General features: G+C 59.1%; 9 protein-coding genes across 9 annotated transcripts; 5 read left to right on the plus strand and 4 right to left on the minus strand.

Annotated features, from left to right (window-relative positions):
- The first annotated feature begins 111 nt into the window (after window positions 1-111).
- Window positions 112-1260, plus strand: SDRG_01380 (hypothetical protein). Its single transcript, XM_008606903.1, has 5 exons — window positions 112-532; window positions 585-664; window positions 709-851; window positions 901-1017; window positions 1064-1260. The coding sequence occupies exons 1-5, from the start codon at window positions 180-182 to the stop codon at window positions 1208-1210; spliced, it is 840 nt and encodes a 279-aa protein (XP_008605125.1). The 5' UTR covers window positions 112-179; the 3' UTR covers window positions 1211-1260.
- Window positions 1215-2604, minus strand: SDRG_01381 (hypothetical protein). Its single transcript, XM_008606904.1, has 3 exons — window positions 2450-2604; window positions 2318-2402; window positions 1215-2261 (listed from the first exon to the last, which is right to left on the minus strand). Exons 1-3 carry the CDS (start codon window positions 2507-2509, stop codon window positions 1303-1305), a joined length of 1104 nt encoding a protein of 367 aa, XP_008605126.1. The 5' UTR covers window positions 2510-2604; the 3' UTR covers window positions 1215-1302.
- A 444-nt stretch (window positions 2605-3048) lies between these two features.
- Window positions 3049-3733, minus strand: SDRG_01382 (hypothetical protein). Its single transcript, XM_008606905.1, has one exon. The coding sequence runs from the start codon at window positions 3617-3619 to the stop codon at window positions 3146-3148; it is 474 nt and encodes a 157-aa protein (XP_008605127.1). The 5' UTR covers window positions 3620-3733; the 3' UTR covers window positions 3049-3145.
- Window positions 3734-4240: 507 nt separating this feature from the next.
- SDRG_01383 (hypothetical protein) lies at window positions 4241-6594 on the plus strand. Its single transcript, XM_008606906.1, has 6 exons — window positions 4241-5231; window positions 5283-5533; window positions 5580-5615; window positions 5668-5796; window positions 5842-5949; window positions 5994-6594. The coding sequence occupies exons 1-6, from the start codon at window positions 4728-4730 to the stop codon at window positions 6496-6498; spliced, it is 1533 nt and encodes a 510-aa protein (XP_008605128.1). The 5' UTR covers window positions 4241-4727; the 3' UTR covers window positions 6499-6594.
- On the minus strand, window positions 6495-7182 carry SDRG_01384 (hypothetical protein; the record flags this gene model as incomplete). The annotated part of the gene is made up of 3 exons (XM_008606907.1): window positions 6495-6663; window positions 6710-6971; window positions 7017-7182. The coding sequence occupies 3 exons, from the start codon at window positions 7180-7182 to the stop codon at window positions 6495-6497; spliced, it is 597 nt and encodes a 198-aa protein (XP_008605129.1).
- Window positions 7183-7482: 300 nt separating this feature from the next.
- Window positions 7483-8395, plus strand: SDRG_01385 (hypothetical protein; the record flags this gene model as incomplete). The annotated part of the gene is made up of 2 exons (XM_008606908.1): window positions 7483-7624; window positions 7669-8395. 2 exons carry the CDS (start codon window positions 7483-7485, stop codon window positions 8313-8315), a joined length of 789 nt encoding a protein of 262 aa, XP_008605130.1. The 3' UTR covers window positions 8316-8395.
- Window positions 8324-10369, minus strand: SDRG_01386 (hypothetical protein; the record flags this gene model as incomplete). The annotated part of the gene is made up of 11 exons (XM_008606909.1): window positions 8324-8600; window positions 8649-8716; window positions 8759-9049; window positions 9095-9229; window positions 9283-9348; window positions 9399-9461; window positions 9501-9779; window positions 9830-9878; window positions 9921-9960; window positions 10010-10102; window positions 10147-10369. 11 exons carry the CDS (start codon window positions 10367-10369, stop codon window positions 8324-8326), a joined length of 1584 nt encoding a protein of 527 aa, XP_008605131.1.
- A 31-nt stretch (window positions 10370-10400) lies between these two features.
- On the plus strand, window positions 10401-14005 carry SDRG_01387 (hypothetical protein). The gene is made up of 10 exons (XM_008606910.1): window positions 10401-10978; window positions 11028-11103; window positions 11155-11346; window positions 11390-11468; window positions 11515-11546; window positions 11590-11668; window positions 11708-11824; window positions 11867-12199; window positions 12238-12828; window positions 12874-14005. The coding sequence occupies exons 1-10, from the start codon at window positions 10437-10439 to the stop codon at window positions 13962-13964; spliced, it is 3132 nt and encodes a 1043-aa protein (XP_008605132.1). The 5' UTR covers window positions 10401-10436; the 3' UTR covers window positions 13965-14005.
- A 222-nt stretch (window positions 14006-14227) lies between these two features.
- Window positions 14228-17222, plus strand: SDRG_01388 (hypothetical protein). Its single transcript, XM_008606911.1, has 11 exons — window positions 14228-14411; window positions 14454-14523; window positions 14567-14758; window positions 14799-14877; window positions 14924-14955; window positions 15007-15085; window positions 15136-15231; window positions 15280-15369; window positions 15415-15725; window positions 15769-15922; window positions 15966-17222. The coding sequence occupies exons 1-11, from the start codon at window positions 14251-14253 to the stop codon at window positions 17198-17200; spliced, it is 2499 nt and encodes an 832-aa protein (XP_008605133.1). The 5' UTR covers window positions 14228-14250; the 3' UTR covers window positions 17201-17222.
- Window positions 17223-17310: the final 88 nt, after the last annotated feature.

The raw sequence follows: 17310 nt of genomic DNA on the forward strand, positions 1-17310 counted from the left end.
AATCCACCAATCGCAGCATGATGAGCGGTTGCGTCAAGTGACCTTGGGTCCTCCTTGTTTCCCGAAAGACGCCCTAGCTTTAGGGCAAAACAGTGGTTTTGTATGTGAGGCCTAAATGGCCCGCATCTACCGTGCCCACCTGAGATGTGAACCGCCGGGCGCAGAATCGAATCCGAGTCATGGCACCGCAGCAAACGACGACGACGTATGAGGAAGAGCCCGCCGAGATGACGGTCGGGATCATCGGCGGCTCGAGCCTCTTCCACTCGAAGCGCTTCTCTGGCATGGACCAAGTCACGGTCCCGACCGAGTATGGCCCGGTACTGGCGTACAAGGGCCGCTGGGGCACGTCGAGCACGGACATCGTCTTCATCCAGCGCCATCACGCCGATGGCGACAAGCCGTCCGAGTACAAGCAGCCGCGCAACATCAACTACCACGCGATCGTGACGGCGCTCAAGGAGCTCAACTGCGACTGCATCATTGGCGTCTACTCGGTCGGCTCGATGACGACCACGATCCCGATTGGCAGGTACAGCTGCCACATCCTTTCCATTCATGTATGCTCATCACGGCGCTTGCAGCATGGCGATCCCGAACGACTACTTCAACCCGTTCGACATCATCAACATCTCGTCGCACTACGAAGCCCACATCGTGCCCTGTACGCCATCGCTATCAGCATGCGCAGTGTCTCATGTGACGTAGGTATCTCGGAGCCGCTGCGCAAGTACTTTCTCGAAGTGCTTCGTGCCGAGGGTCTCAACCCGCACGATGGCGGCGTCTACGTGCAAACGGCGGGCCCTCGCTTCGAGACCAAGGCCGAGATCCGCTTCTTTGCTCAATTCGGGGTACGACCATGCACGTCTCGCCTTTGTGATACTCATAATTCGGCGGTAGGAGCTCGTGGGCATGACGGGCTGCCACGAAGCTGGCCTCGCAAACGAGCTTCAAGTGCCATTTGCGATGGTGTCGATCGTCGACAACATGGCGCACGGTATCGGCGAGCAGCTTACGGTACGCAGCTGTGACGTGGCGCTCTAGTATACTGATCGCATTCTAGTTGGAACAATTCAAGATTGCGCAAAAGGCCAACTGCGCCACGATGGAGCGCTCGGTCGTCAAGATTCTCGACAACATTTCCCGTACCGTGCTCGAAGAAGACCTCCTCGGCGACGACGACGACAAGGCCGCTGCCGAGTCGTGCTGATGACTAGCGTCTTAACCACCTGTAATTATTTGCCCCGTTTACCTTTGCTAGAGCGCACAACCAGCAACTTGTCGAGGACTCGTAGTCTCACATTATATCACAAATGAGCCACGGGTCTTGTGGTCCGCCGCCTTGAACGAGCCGTACGCGACAAGGCGCTGTGCGAGATGCGGCTCGGTGGCGCTCCCGGACGAGTAGGCAAACACACGGTGCCCGACGCCAACCGGCAGCTCGGGTGCTTCGTTATGTACCAAGGTCGTCGCGTAGAGGAGGAGTGCCATTCCGCTGAGCTGCACTACGCTTGCGACGCCGGCCCACGGCTCGTCGACCGGCAGACTCGTGCTGTACTGCAGCACAATGCCGACGGCCCACACGCTCGGCGCCAAGCTAACCGCGAGTACGTACCCGTACACCTCGTCGAGGTCTCCAAGCACGCGGACAGCGACGACGTGAAAGGTGGTCGTCGAGAGGACAGTCACGAGCGCAGCGGCGAGAAGGTCCGAATTCGTGGCAACACCGTGCGCCGTGGCAAGGACGTTTTCATACAGCCCCGAGCTCATCGGCATGCAGTAGGCCGCGGGGAAGACGAGAAGCGCCATGAAGAGGCAGCCCCATAGCCCTTGAACACCGATTCCGAGGAGCGGGGGCAGCGGCTCGGACGCGTCGGCGTCGACAAGGAACAGAACGCTTTGCACGATGCAGCTGGCGCCAAGGAACAAGAGGCCGCGCGCAATCGAGGATGACGCGGCCGGTGCGCTACAAACGGTACCGACGACGATGCATGTCAACGCGACGAGGTAGAGCCCGAGGCCGCGCGTCGCGAGCGAGGGCGCGTCGTCTCTCTTGAGAAGCCACTTGAGCAAGGCGACGAGAGGCATGACGCTGTACTGGAGGAGCTTGTGTGTGCTGGGCGCGAGATACAAGAGGCCGGCCATCGCGAGCGCCGTCGCGAGCACGTCGATCACGGCCGGACGACAGAGACGCCAGAAGGCCCCTTTCTCGATCGTCGTTCGCTCGCCATTACACGTCGAGATGTAATGGACGGGCACCACTACGTTCATCACGCGATACATCAGGACCAGACGGGACGCTGCATCCTAGGCGTACACAATGCCATCGCTAAAAAGACAAGGCCGGTCTGGAAGAGCGGCTGGACGTCCACGCCATTGTGCGAGGAAAGGCCGAACGCCACCTAGAGCGTCACAGTGCATGCAGCGAGGCCAGTAGGCGCGCGCCTACCTTGAGCGAGAGCGTGGCCGCCGTTCCTGCCACGAGCGCTGCGGCGCTGCGGCTTGCCATGGCTTCGAAAAGACTGACGCACGAACTACGGACTTCGATGCGTGCGTAGTTCGAACCGCGGAGGCAAAGTGGGCGCGGATTGGTGGGTTTGGCCGATCTTGATCTGAGTTGCGAAACCTGAAGCTAAAATCACGCCATCTTGGCGCGCAACCGGGTTCGAGTCGGGTACCCTATCACTGCAAGGTGCCACGAGGATTTGCGGCACCGCGCATGTGATTGGGTGTGGCGTACTTGGGTGCAGCAATTGACGGCGGACGCTCGACACGACGGAGATCTACGCAGGCGCGGGGCGATAGTTGCGTGCGGCTAGCGCCTTGAGATGGGTCAATTCGCTCTTGGGTGCTTTTGCGCGCACTAATGCGCATCTCTATGACGCGGCAATGCAAGTACAATGTACTTGGGCATGGGAACGTTGAAGCAACTGCCTTTCTTCGATCGTAACGAGGCCGACGCGCCGACATTGCTCGGGCAAGGGCCGTCGCGAGCCACCCGCTGCATAGCCACGGCAAGCACGCCAGCGCGGTCGACCAAGGGCAAGGGTCAATGCCAAGGGCGAGTATAGATATGTTATTAACATGATGTATGGGATCGTTAAGTTAATGCGGGAAGAATGTGATGTCGTAGATAATGGGCGGCTCACCAGCCTTGGCGCGGGTTGCCGATGCTAAAGTATTCGCTTACGACGAACCGGTCGTCGTGCTCGGCCGCGGTGATGCGAATGTAAAAGTTGTGGCCAATGACGCCCCACGGCACCTTGGAGTAGACAAAGCAGCCCGTGTTGGGCGCGTGCGTGGCAATCGTCGTCATGGCGCTCGAGCCCCACTGGCAGAGCTCGATGCGGACACTGCTGATGCGGTCGTCGAGCACGCTCCACTGGATGCAGACGGGGCTGCCGCGGATCCACATGCACGAGCGCGTCGGGTACATGATGGTGGCCATGCTCGCGTCGCCCGTGCGTGCCGGTCGGTCGAGGAAGGACGACGTCGTCGTCATGCGCGGCGGCTCCAGGAACGGCGTCGTGGCGCTCAAGAATGGCGACGGCCGCCGCTTGTTCATGTGGAAGAGCGTGTACTTGTAAAGCGGGTTGTTGTGCATGCTGCTCACGGCCATGGTCCCGACGTTTGAGTTATGGCGACGGTCGCGACGATGGAGCAGCAATCCATCCAGAAGGCGAGGCAACCAATCCGGAGGCGCACAGCTGGTTGTGGGCTCGCTACGCACCACAGACAGGCTCCCAGAAGCGCTAAAAAAATACCCACCTTTGCATAGACTCTATGGCATACGTGGCGGACTTTAATATTGCCATTTGGGGTGCCACCCTCTCCAAGTGGCATTGAGACGACTACGGACAGACGGCGTTAGTTTCCTACATACTCAAGGTAATATAAATCAAAAATAAAAAATAGACCGAGGATGGATCTGGTTAATGGCATGACGTGGCGCGCCCGTTCGCACGCAACAACAGCTGGCGCGCTGACGATGGCGCGGAAGGCTGGCGCAACTCGGAAGCGTGATAGGCAGGCGAATAGACACGACACATACCATTTGACGTTGAGGCGCCGGTAGGTTTTATTAGAGTGCGGATCGTGGAGCGTAGCGTCGGCGCGTGACGCGGCATTTTTATAATACTCGAAGCAATGATCCAGCTTGCTGCTTTGCACGGAGAATGCCGTCGGCGTCAATCGCGACGCAAAGTCCCACGACCAAGGAGCTGATTCGTAATTTTGCTTTGCATCGAATGCTCCCATCAAGTGGACTGTCTGTCAACTTCAGGATGGCGCGTCGGACCCACTCCATGCATTGGACGTTTGTATGCTTCTCGGCGCGCACCAAGTAGTAAAGGGTGCGTGCGCATCCCCACCCGTGTGGTTTCTTTGCAGAAGGAGTAGCTCGGTACAAAATTCGCTGCATCTCCGCCTGCAGCCAACGCCGCGCGATGCACGCGTTCGAGTACTGTCAGGCACGCCGCCATCTCGCCACGTCCGTGGTCTGAGTTGACCAGACGCGTACGAGTGTAGGAGGATTCGTCGACCGCGTTGGTTTTGTTACGAGCCATGCGCGTGGCGTACCGTACGACACAAGGAACCAGAGCCGGGTATCCATGTACCACGAACGGGGCAATCCTTGAAGAAGCCGAGTGCCAATCACGAGCGTGGTCTAAATTTAGCGTCGCGCGCGCTTTTGAATTCCTGAAGTACTACACCGCCTTGGCGCTTAAATGAACCGCAAGATCGGCTTTGACAACCGCGTCTGCTACGAGCGCGACGTGCTCAAGGCGCAAAAGCTGCACCAAGAGCGGCTACGCTCGATGCAGTCGTCGACCTTCTCGCCGGCCGCCAACACGCTCGACAACTCGCCACCAAAGCACTATGCCCATTTGGACGCGCGGCTCAAAACGGCCCAGCTCAAGCAAGAGCGCTACCAGCAGATCTTTGAGGAGAACCAGCACCTCGTGCGCAAAATGACCCGCATCGTGGCAACGCACCCGACCGAACGCGCCGTCGAGTTCCGACCAGGCATGCGCTTGACGGCCGAGCAAACGCCGATGCTCGACTCGTACCTTTCGCCGCACTCGCTGAGCCGCGGGTGCGCGATCGAGAAAGGCAGCATGAACAGCGGTTTCCGCCAGCGCGAGCACGAGAAGATCGAGGCCGAGAACCGCAAGATGCTGGCGCGGCTCACGAATAAAAAGTCGGCGTACAGCGCCTTGCGCTGGGACCAAGTAGGCGGCGGCTTCATTTTGGAGCGTACGTCGTTAAATGGAATGCATTAGGAGTACAAGGAATCACTCGTGCGCTTCAAGCATGTGCACCACGACGCGACGGTCGGGTACTTGTCGCCCAAGCAGCGCGACCCGTCGCCGTACCACGTGCGCGACAAGAGCGCGCTTCCGGTGATCACACCGCGCGACGAGGTCATGTCGGCGCCGTCGCCCCACCGGCCGAGCCGCAACCCGTCGAATGTGGCCTCGTCCCCGCGTGACGCGATCAAGCGCGGGGTGCCAGCTCCGTCGGGGAGCCAGCGGTGCGTAACCTCCAGTCTGTCAGCTGCACGACATGCCATCTTGTAGACCGCTCACAGTGGCCAAATCACCGTCACGGCGCAAGTAAATGCTCGAGTGCAATTGTAGCATCCGCTCAGCACTTCGGATCGCGTAGGCAAACGTACAACACCAAGAGCGTCCCCGTGCTCCTCCTCGAAGCCACGACGTCGCTCGGCGTTCACTTTACAATCGAAGAAATCCAGACGGCGCTGGTGACACCGACCGAGACGCACCTTGGCGACCAGTACAACTTCGATCGACGTGCTGTGGCATGAGATGACGTGCATAGGGGGCTTTTGATTCGCGCCAAGAAGGACGAGCGCAGCGGCGAGTGTCTCGTGACCTTACCTCGGCTCAAGGACGTCGCGCAGGCATTGCCAGGCCACAGTGATATCGAGTATCATACCAGTCGCCTTGGAGGCTGACTAACACAACTGGTAGAGAGAAACTGCGTCGCATTCAAACAACCCCCAACGTTGGCAACTTCCCCCGCGTCTCGCAAGCGCTTGACGAAGAGACCATCAAGGTGCTCTTGATCAAGCTTGTGCAAAGCGTCCGCGTCTCTGTCGGGCAGGACGAGGGTAGCCTCAGGCTCTCACTCGAGGTCGTTGCGCCAAACGAGGTGACGCCGCTGGAGCAGCCGTTAAGCGATGCCTTGAAGCCAAGGCGGGATGTCCGCACTGTCTTATCGCTGTTTGCGTCCCGCGAGTTCCCGTCGCGATCGCTCTTCAAGCACAAGGGAGCCCGGTTCCTCTGCCGTGTGCACGTGTACGAGCTACGCCGGCTGCTCACGTTCCATGCACTCGACGTCGCGAGTGGCGAGGCGGTCAGCTTTCAGTTCACGGACGTTGAGCTGGTCTTGCACTTCAGCAAAGACATGCCTGTGACTGTACAAGACGCGAACCGCAGCCTCTTGAAGCTCGCGCGGAAGCGCATCCAACTCTAAGACGATGTATGGTACTTTTCAAGCACGCGTGAGAGTAGGTCGAGTTCGCGGCCGTAAAACTCGCGCAGTTGGAGCTCAATTTTGCCGAGACGGTCGGGTGCATAGCGTGTGTAGATGGCGACGAGGCCGTCCCGGGCGCGGGCGGCGTTGGCCTCCTGGTACTGCCTACACCGCGAGGTGAACGACTCACTGCTCGAGTATGTCGACGCACTTAAGCTGGGGCTTTGCATGTTGCAGGAGATCTGCGTACGAGGCAGCATAGGGTGCCGTTGGCTCCATGTGCACGGCCCAGAGTATCGCGACCGGGGTTTCTTTGGCGCTGTTGACCGTATCGAGCGCCGCGCCTGCGTCGAGAAGCACACGGGCACAGACAGGGTCATGCTGACGCAGCGCAAGATGGAGGAGCGTGTCACCGTCGATGGCGTGCTTGAAGAGTGGCGACGCCCACTTTTCTGCGAGCGCGTCATAGAAGCCTACGGGTGTGCGTCGTTCGTTACCACCGGCGCGATCCCACGCACCTTCGCCCGCAAAGTCAAATGGCGCGCCGCCAGGTCGTTGCGTCACGGTGGCGTGCGCGGTAGCAGATGGCAGCCGCAGCGCAGCACGGAGGCGCGGCGCGTCCCGGCTGCTTAGCGCCAGAAGGGCCTCGTGGGCCCACCGTGGCTCGCTCAGCCAGCTTGTCATGATGGATCTTTTTCTAACGTTACATCCGGATGTTCGGATGACCAGGTCGGCCCTCAAATAGTGTGCATCGTAGGATTGGGCTCCATACCCGCATGTGCATCGACTGTCATCGTATTGCGCGCAGCATGCAAGCATGCTCCCAAGTACTGCTTGCTCATAACTCTATTTGGATCCATGTAATGCGGACCATGGGCTAAAGCGGACTTGCCCAGCTGCGCCAGTGGTATGCCATGAAATAGTGTGTAAAAAGGCGGCGTTGCGCACCGGGGATTGGCCAAAAACACTATTTTGAGTTTTAGCATGCAAGCGACATCGACGTGGACGAGCGCCGATGCATTGGCATGCGACCTCGAGACGCTTGAAAATGGCGTCCTCGCCATCAAGCTAGGCGCGAGCATCTCTCTGGAGCGGCTGGACGAAGAGTCCCCTTGCTCCATCACGCGTGCGCTAGCCAGCTCTGTCGACGAGGGCTCATGTGCAGTGTAGTCGAGTTCCCAGCGGCGTGCACGCTCAAGACGCTCGAGCTCACGAGCTCCGCCCGCCACGCCGAAGTGTACGTTGGCATCATCAATGCCAAGAAGGAGCGCGAGTTCAAGTACTTTGAGACGATCCGCGGTGTGCGCGATGGCGGCGACAAGGACCTGTACCAAGTCGCCGCATCGTTTCCGGCCGACGACACCTACGAGCGCGCGGTCGCCATCATGTTCAAGTTTCTGTCGCTTCAGCCTCCTGCCAAGAAGAATGAGCTGCGCTTGCGTGAATGCCACGTCCGTGCAACGTCGGGGGCGTCGGCGCCGCTGCCGAGTGCACCGAGTGCTCCATCGCTCAATGGCGCGTCGATGGCGATGCTCTTTCAGGTGCAGAGCGCAATGCAGGCGCAAATCGAAGCCAAAATATACAGCGCGATTGACGCCAAGCTCAGTCAGCTGGCAGCGCGGCTGCAGTCGTCGGAAGCGCTCGTCCAGCGCCTCGCCGCGCAGGTTCACGAGAACCAGTCGTCCCATGACGCGGCGGCGCTCGCCAGTGTCCTCGACCGCCTGAGTCACTTGGAAACCGATCTCGCAGCGCTCAAGACGCATCATGTACCGATCCAGGTCGATCCAACCGCCGGCGAAACGTCGATTGATAGATAGAAAATGTACTACGAGCTGTACGCAGCGTTGAGCACCTTTGCGTGCTGCAGCTTGTTGCTAAAGGAACCTGTCTTGCGCACAGATGGTCGCGTTGGCTTGGACAAGCCCACGTGCTCGGCGAGCACTGCATTGCTCGCACGCTTGGTTTCAAAGAAGTCGAGAAAGCTCGCGGTCGCGGGCGTCGGAAAGATGCGTCGAAAGTGGCCCATGCGCGCCTCCTCGTCGACGAGTTGCTGGATCCACGCAGCGTCGTCATCCTCTGGCTTGGTACTGATGCTCGACTTTCTACAGTGTGACCGACTTTGGCGAGGTCGAGTCAGGTGGTGTAGAGACCGTCGGGTGCTGCGCTCTTTCTTGGCCTGCTCGACGGCTGCTGCAACGTCCGTGGCCGGCAGTCCGACCTACAAGCTATTAAGAGTCGTCAGTGTGTTAAAAGCGTGTACGAGCTGAAAGGTGTCGCAGATGAGAATCGACTTGATGCGCTTGTCCATCGGCGACGAGCTGCTCATGGATGGGAAGACGTTGACTTCGAGGAGCCACGGCCGGAGGTTGGCGTCCAAGAGAATGTCAAACCCGTACAGCTCAAAGCAGTTTTGCGCCGTCTTGAGGGACTTGGAACACTGCGCGAGAATGGCCGACTCGACGCAGAGAAGGGTCTTGACGATCACGGCCGCAATGTCGTCGTGGAGCTTCTCGCAGTTGTGGCCCTCGTCCCGCAAATGTGCCAACAACGCCTGCGCAACGCGACGTATAGAGACAACGTGTACATTGGGAAGCACCTGGAAGCTCCACTTGCTTCCGCTGCCGTCGTTGCTGCCTTGGTTGGACTGGAAAGCCTCATTCTTCTTGTTGACGCTGTAGTTGGTCAAGTGCCCAAACCGATTTTTGAGGTCCTTGGCCGCCATCGAGTATTTCTACTTGTACGTGCATTTTTATTTGGGAAAATTCGGTAGGTATAGGGTCTAACCTGCGTGCAAAAGCGCACGAGACCGTTGTCAAAGAGGTAGACCCGCAGTGGGTCGTAGGACGTGACCTGCAAAATAGATCCCATTTACATTCCCTGGAGCCCGTAGTCCAATGTACCAAAACGTAGAGACGCATGTCGAATTTGAAGCCGTTGATCAAGTACGGGTGCGCAATGTATTTCTACATGCTTTGAGGCGACGAAAGAACAAAGAAGGGTACCTGCGCGACGTAGCGCTTGTCGGGCTCGAACTCGTACTTGGCGCTGCCCGAGACGAGCTTGATGCCGCGGCCGCAGCACTGGTTGGGCGGCTTGAGGATCCAGATCGCCTTGGGGTCGGCGGCGTACGCTTGCATAAAGTGCCGGCCGTCCTTGCTGCCAGTGACGTGCGTCTCGGGAATGATGTGGAAGAACTTGCCAAACTTGCGCTGCATGCGCAAGATGTTGGCGCAGAGCTTGTCCTTGCGCCCGAGCTCGAGGCTGCCGGGAAAATGATTCATCTAAAGCAAAAGCGACCTTGATGCTCGGCAGACAACTTCGGCAGACGCACCTTTTGACCCGGCACGAGGCGGCCGACCGCACTCGGCTCCAAGTGACGCCTACAGTAGAGTTGAGAACGACGATATAAGGGATTGCAGAACCCCCAAAAAAGACTCCAGGTCGACAGCGTCGTCTTCTTGGCTAGACAAAGAGTCGTCTGTGCGGTGATATAAGACACTATTGGCTATACCACGATTTGTGTGGAGGACGTTCTTGACGGCGTTGTACAAGTAGCGCCGTGTACCGTGGTACAGCATCGGAGTTCCTCGTGGCAACGTGCGTACTAAGCAGCATGAATAACCTTTGCATCTCCTGAGCAGCGAGCACCTTCGTAGCCGATAGGACAAGTGCGCTCCAAGGCGAGGTAGCTTGGGTACTTGCAGAAGAGCACCGGTGGGGTAGTTGCCGAGACAAGAACGTGCAGTCCACCACCATCGTCGCCGGTATCGTTGGCATCGATTTCGTTGTCGTCAACGACGTTGTCTTCGTCGTTCGCGTCGTCGTTCTCGTCGTCGTCTGGGACTCGGTCGGTGGCCACGGGCGTCGCCATGACAGAGCCGTTGAGAGTTACAAGTTCATTGACGCCGCTATTTATACGCCCGTAATCAGACAGTCCGATGCAGGCGCCACCGAGTCTGTCGGTGCGGCCCGCGTCCTTCAACCGCATCAAGACGATCCTCGACATTCGAAATGCCAAGAAATCCATTGCCGACCACATGCTCGCTATCGCGTCAACGGGCTCGGACGGGCTCAACGTCGCACCGATGCGCCAGCTCTCGGCGCTCAAGCTCAAACAGTCCGTCATGAGCGTCATGCTCGCGAAAATGGCCAAGACGTCGTCGCTCAACAAGAGTTCGCGGCCGCTAGAGCTCCCCGGGTCGATCGTCGAGGAGGCGCCGGCCGTCCCCGAAGCCGAGACCGTTGTCGTCGCATCTCTCGAGGTCGAGCCCCGGAGAGCGTCCATCAAAGAAAAGCCGCCACCCCATGCGCCATTGTCGCCGGAAATGAACCCGCTTAATTTTGAGGACATTGCGCGGCCTGTGCCCAAGAACCCGCCCGAGTTGCTGCACCAGCCATCCCTCATTACGCCTAAACTCATTGATGCTGCCGACCACGTCGACGAAATCCGACAGGCTGTCATTCGGCTTGTCGCCGAAGGGTCTCTGCGCTTGCTCGTTTGGACTAGTTGACTAGAATACTCGTTATAGAGAGGTCGTCACCGCCCTCGACCCCGGCGCCAGCGTGAGCTACGATCACCAAGGCGACCTCAAGTTTTACACGGATGTAGCATCCTGTTGTACTAGTCTGCTTTGGCGCTAAACGGTGGCGAGATAGGACAACCTGCAAAAACGACTCGAGCTGCGGTACCACCCGCTCTTGTGCCGTATGACGCGCGTCTTTTGGCTCACTATGGTCAAGCCGGACGCGGACAAAATGGAGTTTGACGACTACCAGCGCCTCTTTTTGCGGATTCACAAAGTGCTCATCGAGCTCTTTGACCTCGGCGAGTCGCGGATCATGATTGCCGTACGCTGCTCCTTGTGTCTCGGTGGCGTCTCACGCGCCCCAGGACGACTGGAAGCGGGACATCGACACGCATACCAACCTCGAATACGAGATGTTTCATCTCTCGCTCTTTGAGCTCATTGGTAATCTGGTCGAGATCACATCTGGTGATACTGACGCGACCACTAGACATTTGGTGCGACTCGCTGGACGCAGACGACGTACGACTGTCGCCTCGCGACGCTTCTCATGTTGGTCGTGTAGTACTGCAACTTGCTCTACTTGATCTTGAACGGCATTACCCATCGCCAATCGGGCTCGTTTCGTCTGCGGCGCCTCGAAGGTGCGGTGGCGCTGATGTCCTCATCTCATTAGCGTGTAGAGGTCGCGTACATTGACGTTGCAGAGGCGGGCAGCAACATCTCTTCGCCGCTCATTGCAAGCTTCCTCGATGAAGTCGAGAAGGCCCAGCTACGAAAGTACCGCAACCAAACACGAGGTGTGCAGTCACTTCAAGCACGAAACATCTCACTCGCATCAGGCGACGGTAGCGGAGCCAAACCCTCCGATGCAACCAGTGCCGCTAGCGGGACTGCAGACGGCGCGGCCCCCGAGAGTAGTCCGGAGCAAGCGACGATGATCGCCTCTGCGGCAGAGGCGACAACGATGCTGCTGGACGACGACGAGGCGCTTGCATCGCTGCGTCCGAGGCACCACGCGGCCATGCTCGATGACGACGCGCCGCTGGCCAAAACGTTGCACGCAAAGCTCAAGATGGCGTCCACAAGCGCTCCGCCCCCGGAAGAAAAGACAGCCACTATGTACCACCCAAGCCACCCGCCGAGCTTCGACTACGATCCCCACATGGACCTCGGTAAACGCATGTAAAAGCACAGCCGCCAACGATGGTAGGCACGACGACACCGCGGCGCGTGACGAAGCGACCCTCACAAGCCACGGGGTCAAAAGGAGCTAGCTCGTCCAATCGACTCGCGACGTCATCGTCGAGCCAAAAACCTAACAGTTCGACGCAAGACCGCCGACCGACGGGGTCGCATGCCGGCACCGATGCGACCATCGTTGAGGACGCCAATGAAACGCGGCGGACATTGCGCGCTTCGTCCAGGGTGCGCTCCCCCACGCTGCGAGCAAGCACGGGCAGCACTCGGCGAAGCCTCTACGGGACCTCCGACGCGGCTGCGCACCACGGGACCTTCCGCAATGAAACGCAATACGAGAGAATTGAAGGTGGTATTCCGACAGGTGACGCAGAGTACGGCTGCAACGCCATGGACGGACAGACCTCTGGTACGGATGACGTCGAGAGCCCACGCGACCTCGGCGGACGACCCACTACGAGTCCACGGCTCTCGCAGTCGAATGGTATCGGCTCTGGCACCTCGGACTTTGGCTCGGCGGCGTCGACACCCCGGGGAGGCGGAGGGCTTCGTGGGCGTCAGCCATCCGCATCGCAATCCAGCACAGACGACAACTTTCTGCTGAGTAACGTATCGATGGAAGAGCTGACACTCTCTGACGGTGGCGTAGCGGCAACGGGGCAGCGCACGAGCTTCACGCGCGGCTTGGATCCGGCTCATTTTCGCCCCAAAGACGAGCTCACGACGTCGACAGCGGCGCTGGACGCCACGAACCCGTTTGCTGTCAAAAGCCTCGGGCTCGGCGCGCGCATTCAAAACGCTCTCGCAAAGTCCCCGCGGTACATTGGCGAACCCGCCGAGGACGCGTCGGCTCTCGACTGGGCTTCGCTCGGCATTGGTGGCGCCCGAATCCAGCCCGTCCACGGAAAAGTGAGTCGACTCAACGCCAAGGTGCAGGCGTCGCCGCGCATGGCCGACTTTGTCGTCGTGTCGCAGTCCGTGCACCCACCTCGGATCCAAACCGCCCCCGAGCACGGGCAGCGGCCGCAAGTCTCGGCAGACGCCACCAGTGTAAAATGTGAGGAAGTGCTCCAGCCCGCGTCGACGATGGTCGTTCGAGCCAACTCGGGGCGACATGGGCAATTACTGTCGCGTCACGTGGCCAAGAAAGCCAACGAGATGGCGTCGATGATGGTGCACGAACTAGCGTCCAAGTCCATTCGAGGCGCGCCGACGGCCATCGCCAAGCCGACGCCGCCTGCAATAAAAGCTCCGCCGTCGCCCCGCGGAAACAAGGAGCCGCCGACACTGTACAAAATCGGTGTCAAGCGGCCGCTGCCAACGGCACCGCACACGCCGTTCAATGGAGCGCTAGAGTCGCATGCTGCGGGGCGCCAACGCGCGAGCCGACCGAGTATGATGCTCTCCAACGGAGCGCCGGCACCTTCGACGCGTATGGAGGACGACAGCAGCAAGACAGAAATGCTCTTCCGCGTGACGGCGCTTGGCAGTCCGACAGCCAAACCGGCATTTGCGGTGGCCGCCGACTCGAATCTACAAGTCCTCGTGCGACAGCCCACCAAAGGCATGCACGATGTCTTCAAGGTCACGGGCGTTGCGCAGTCAGGTATCAAAGTAGTGGTGAAAACGACGCCCAAGAAGACGGGATCCCCGATCAAACCGCCGGTCCCCCACCCCCCAATAGTCGCGCCGGCGCCCCCCCGCCTCGGCATTGTATCCAAATCGGTGCCGCGTAGATAGGAGCAGCAAATCGTGTCACTCGTAACCAAGCTGGCTTCAAAGTTAAGGTCTGCGAGGGTGAGCACATGTATTTCACAAGGCGTTCGCCTACGAGAGAGCTCCGTGGTGCTTTTGGAGATAGCACCTTCGAGAAGACGTCAGTAGCGAGTTCATCGTCCACGCAATGTGCCTGTGCGCCGTCTTGAACTGCATCTAACTGCAGAAGGTCCACACAAACCAGTTTCAGTGTAACGCTGTGCAAGAGCCATTTTTGGCTGTGAGTCTTGAAGTCGGGCCATGGAGCACAATGAACCTACCCCGAATGCATGAGCCCTCCGCCGCCTCTAGTGACCACAACCGCGGCCAGCTGCACAGTGATGCGATACGGCGGCTTAGCTCGATGAAAGAAGTCGACAGAGCCCACCTCGTCGCGGTGCGCCAGGATGCGATGCGACTCGTGACCGAAGGGTTTGTTCAGCTGCCAGATCCGCACTCATGCTGAGTGTTTAGCATTGTCGAAGTCGACATGGAATCCCCAGCGTCGTACGACAGGCAAGGCGACCTCGCCTACTACTCGGAGGTGCGCCACGTTGACAGACACTGCTCCACACCTATACCACTAGGAAAGCCTCCAACTGCGCCTGGCGCTGCGCGAAAACCCGCTTCTCTTGCGGCTCACGCAAACGTTCTGGAGCCTCACGAACGTCGACGTCGAGGCGACCATGACCTTTACAGACTATAGCGACATCATGGTACGCGTGCACAAGATCCTCAACGAACACTTTGACGCGCAAACGACGCTGCTTTCGATCGAGGTGGACGCCATTCGGTAGCCAACTGCTTGACTCTGCGTAGGACGATTGGGCAAGCGATACAAAGGGTACCAATGTCCTCCCATACGACGCATTTCACCTCTCATTGTACGAGCTTGTGGGTACGTCGTTCCCTTTACTTCAAAGCATCACCGCAGCGGTCTCTAGATCTCTGGTGCGACTCAGTCAAGGTGGATGATGTACGTACTACGGGCTTTTGTTTCTGTGACCACCGTCTCAGCCGCGTCTAGTACGTCTCGCTGCTCTACTTGATCCTCACGGGCATCACCAACGTCGAAGATCATCATCTCTTCTTCCGGGAAGTCCAAGGTACTTTCTGACAGTCTTGTCATTTGAGATGCAGTAACCGGGTTGCGCAGATGTACTCTACGTGGACGTCACAGAAGGTGACCAGCGCACGTCCATGGCCGACATTGAGCTCGCACTCGACGACTTGAACCAAATTGGCCCGAAACGTTGTTTCTTCAATTTCCCAAGTGACCACAACTCAGGGTGACTTACAGGACCTGTCAAGCCCTCCAGCCCAAAACCAAAAGCGAAGTCGGCAACGCCAGTTGCACCGCTTTCCCGTGTCGAGTCGCCACCGCCTCGCGGTAGATACCGCACGCTCTGTGTATCCCTGTCAAGTGATTTCTTAGAGCCGTCTCCGCGCAAGAAGGATCGTGGGCTTACCACGCCAGCGACCGACGGGGAGGAAGTCAGAGCCGAGGTACCACAGCGTACATCGTCCCCGGACCGCAAGACGACGACGACGCCGGGACTGCGACTGACAACGCCAGCTACAGCGCCGTTCAACGCAAAGACTGTGACCGAGACAACGCTATTCCCGATGGAAGGGACAGCACCGGTGGTCGCCGACAAACCAGCATCGCCCCCGAAAGACACCAAGGAAGTAGCACGTGCCCGCGCTCGACAAGTCGAGAATCTCCCAGCAATCGCACATAAGGACGTGGGTGTTGCGTTCTCGCAAACGAAAACTCAATCGTCGCTAGGACCACGAGCAAACCACGGATGTCGTTGATGACGGCAGCGACGTCACCACCCCAATGACGACGCACGACGAGCAAGAGAAGCTTGTCGACGCAGCGCCACTCGTTCGGCGTCGATCCACGGTTATTGCAACCGTCGAGTCGGTGCCGCTCGTGCGTACGTAACGCGCAACAAAATACGTGCGAACGCATGCGCGTAGGCCGTGACTTTGGCGGCTTTTCCATCATGTCGGCACGAGACGACGCTGGCCCAAGTTACGCTACGGTGACGGTGATCGTGTCGCGCCAAATCCCCAAAGATGACGGTGATGATGACACCTCGGACGCCACGACCGACGCGCTATGGCGAAACGAGAGAGATCCCAAGCGCGATGAAGCGATCGCCAAGGCGTTCAGCGTCCAGAACCGTGCGTCACTGACGCGGCCACTGACGCCGCCGTCATTTTCAGGGCCGTTCGCATCGCCGCCAAAGCGAGTCGAGACGGAGCGCGTGCACGGGCGACAGGGTGCGCGCAAACTGCACGAAGCGCACGTCGAGAAGGTCCACGCTTTGGCCCAAGAGACCCTCGGCGGCGTCGAGGAGACCAGAGCCAAGAGCGATGCAGAGCCTCCGCAAATCTCCAGCGCCCTTGGCAATGGAACGACGGGTCTGCGCGAAGTAGTCGACAGCGCTGTCATCGATGACGATCTCTGCGTGCAAGTACCGCCGCTCAATGCAAGCGACCTGCGTAGCGAGCGCCGTCGTAGCTCGAGTGTTAGCGTTGAAGACAAGATCAAGCTCACGGCATTGTTGGCGGCCGTGCGTCTCCAGTGGCACAGCAACACCGAGTCAGTTGGTACGAGTGTCGTCGAGAGTCTCCAAGGACAAACCATCGCACGACTTCCACCGATGACGCATTCGCCGCCAAAGCCATTGCTGGCAACAACGCCACCAGCAACGATCTCGTCCAAGGTGCTCCCTGCGATCGAGTCGCCCCCTAAAGAGTCGCAGCTCCTCGAGCCACAGCCCGTGACACCACGCGCCAAGCTGGTGCAACGTCTCGTGCCAGACCCGCTGGTGCGCAAGTTTCGCGTTCGGAAAGAAGCGCTCATTGTTGACCCGCCTTGCAGCCCCGGACGGCAGGCGAAGACCTTGGAGGCCATTTCCACCATATCGAGTCCCCCCAAGTTGGCACAATCGCCAGAGAAAACCCATCCAAAAGGATCCTACGAGCCCGTGCACTTGACGCCGCTCGCGCTGAGCACCAAGGGCAGCGGTGCGACGCCGCGGGAAAGCCAGCCCCCGTTACCAGCAAAAGTGGAGAAGAAGTCGCACAAGCCGGCGCGGGTGCAGCACGAGGGCTCCATGAAGTTCATTGCGCTCGTCAAACCACAAGCACCATCTGCCACCGACTTTGTCCATATCACCGCCGTTGTTCCAGCTCTCAACCAGTAACTCACGACGCTATTTATTCACATTTCGGCGTCGCCACAGTTGGCTTGCGTATGGTAGAGGCACTGCAGGATGTGGTCACGTATCCTCGATAAAGCCGACCAAACGTGATT

Source organism: Saprolegnia diclina (assembly GCF_000281045.1).
Source record: "Saprolegnia diclina VS20 unplaced genomic scaffold supercont1.3, whole genome shotgun sequence".
Lineage (NCBI taxonomy): Eukaryota > Oomycota > Saprolegniomycetes > Saprolegniales > Saprolegniaceae > Saprolegnia > Saprolegnia diclina.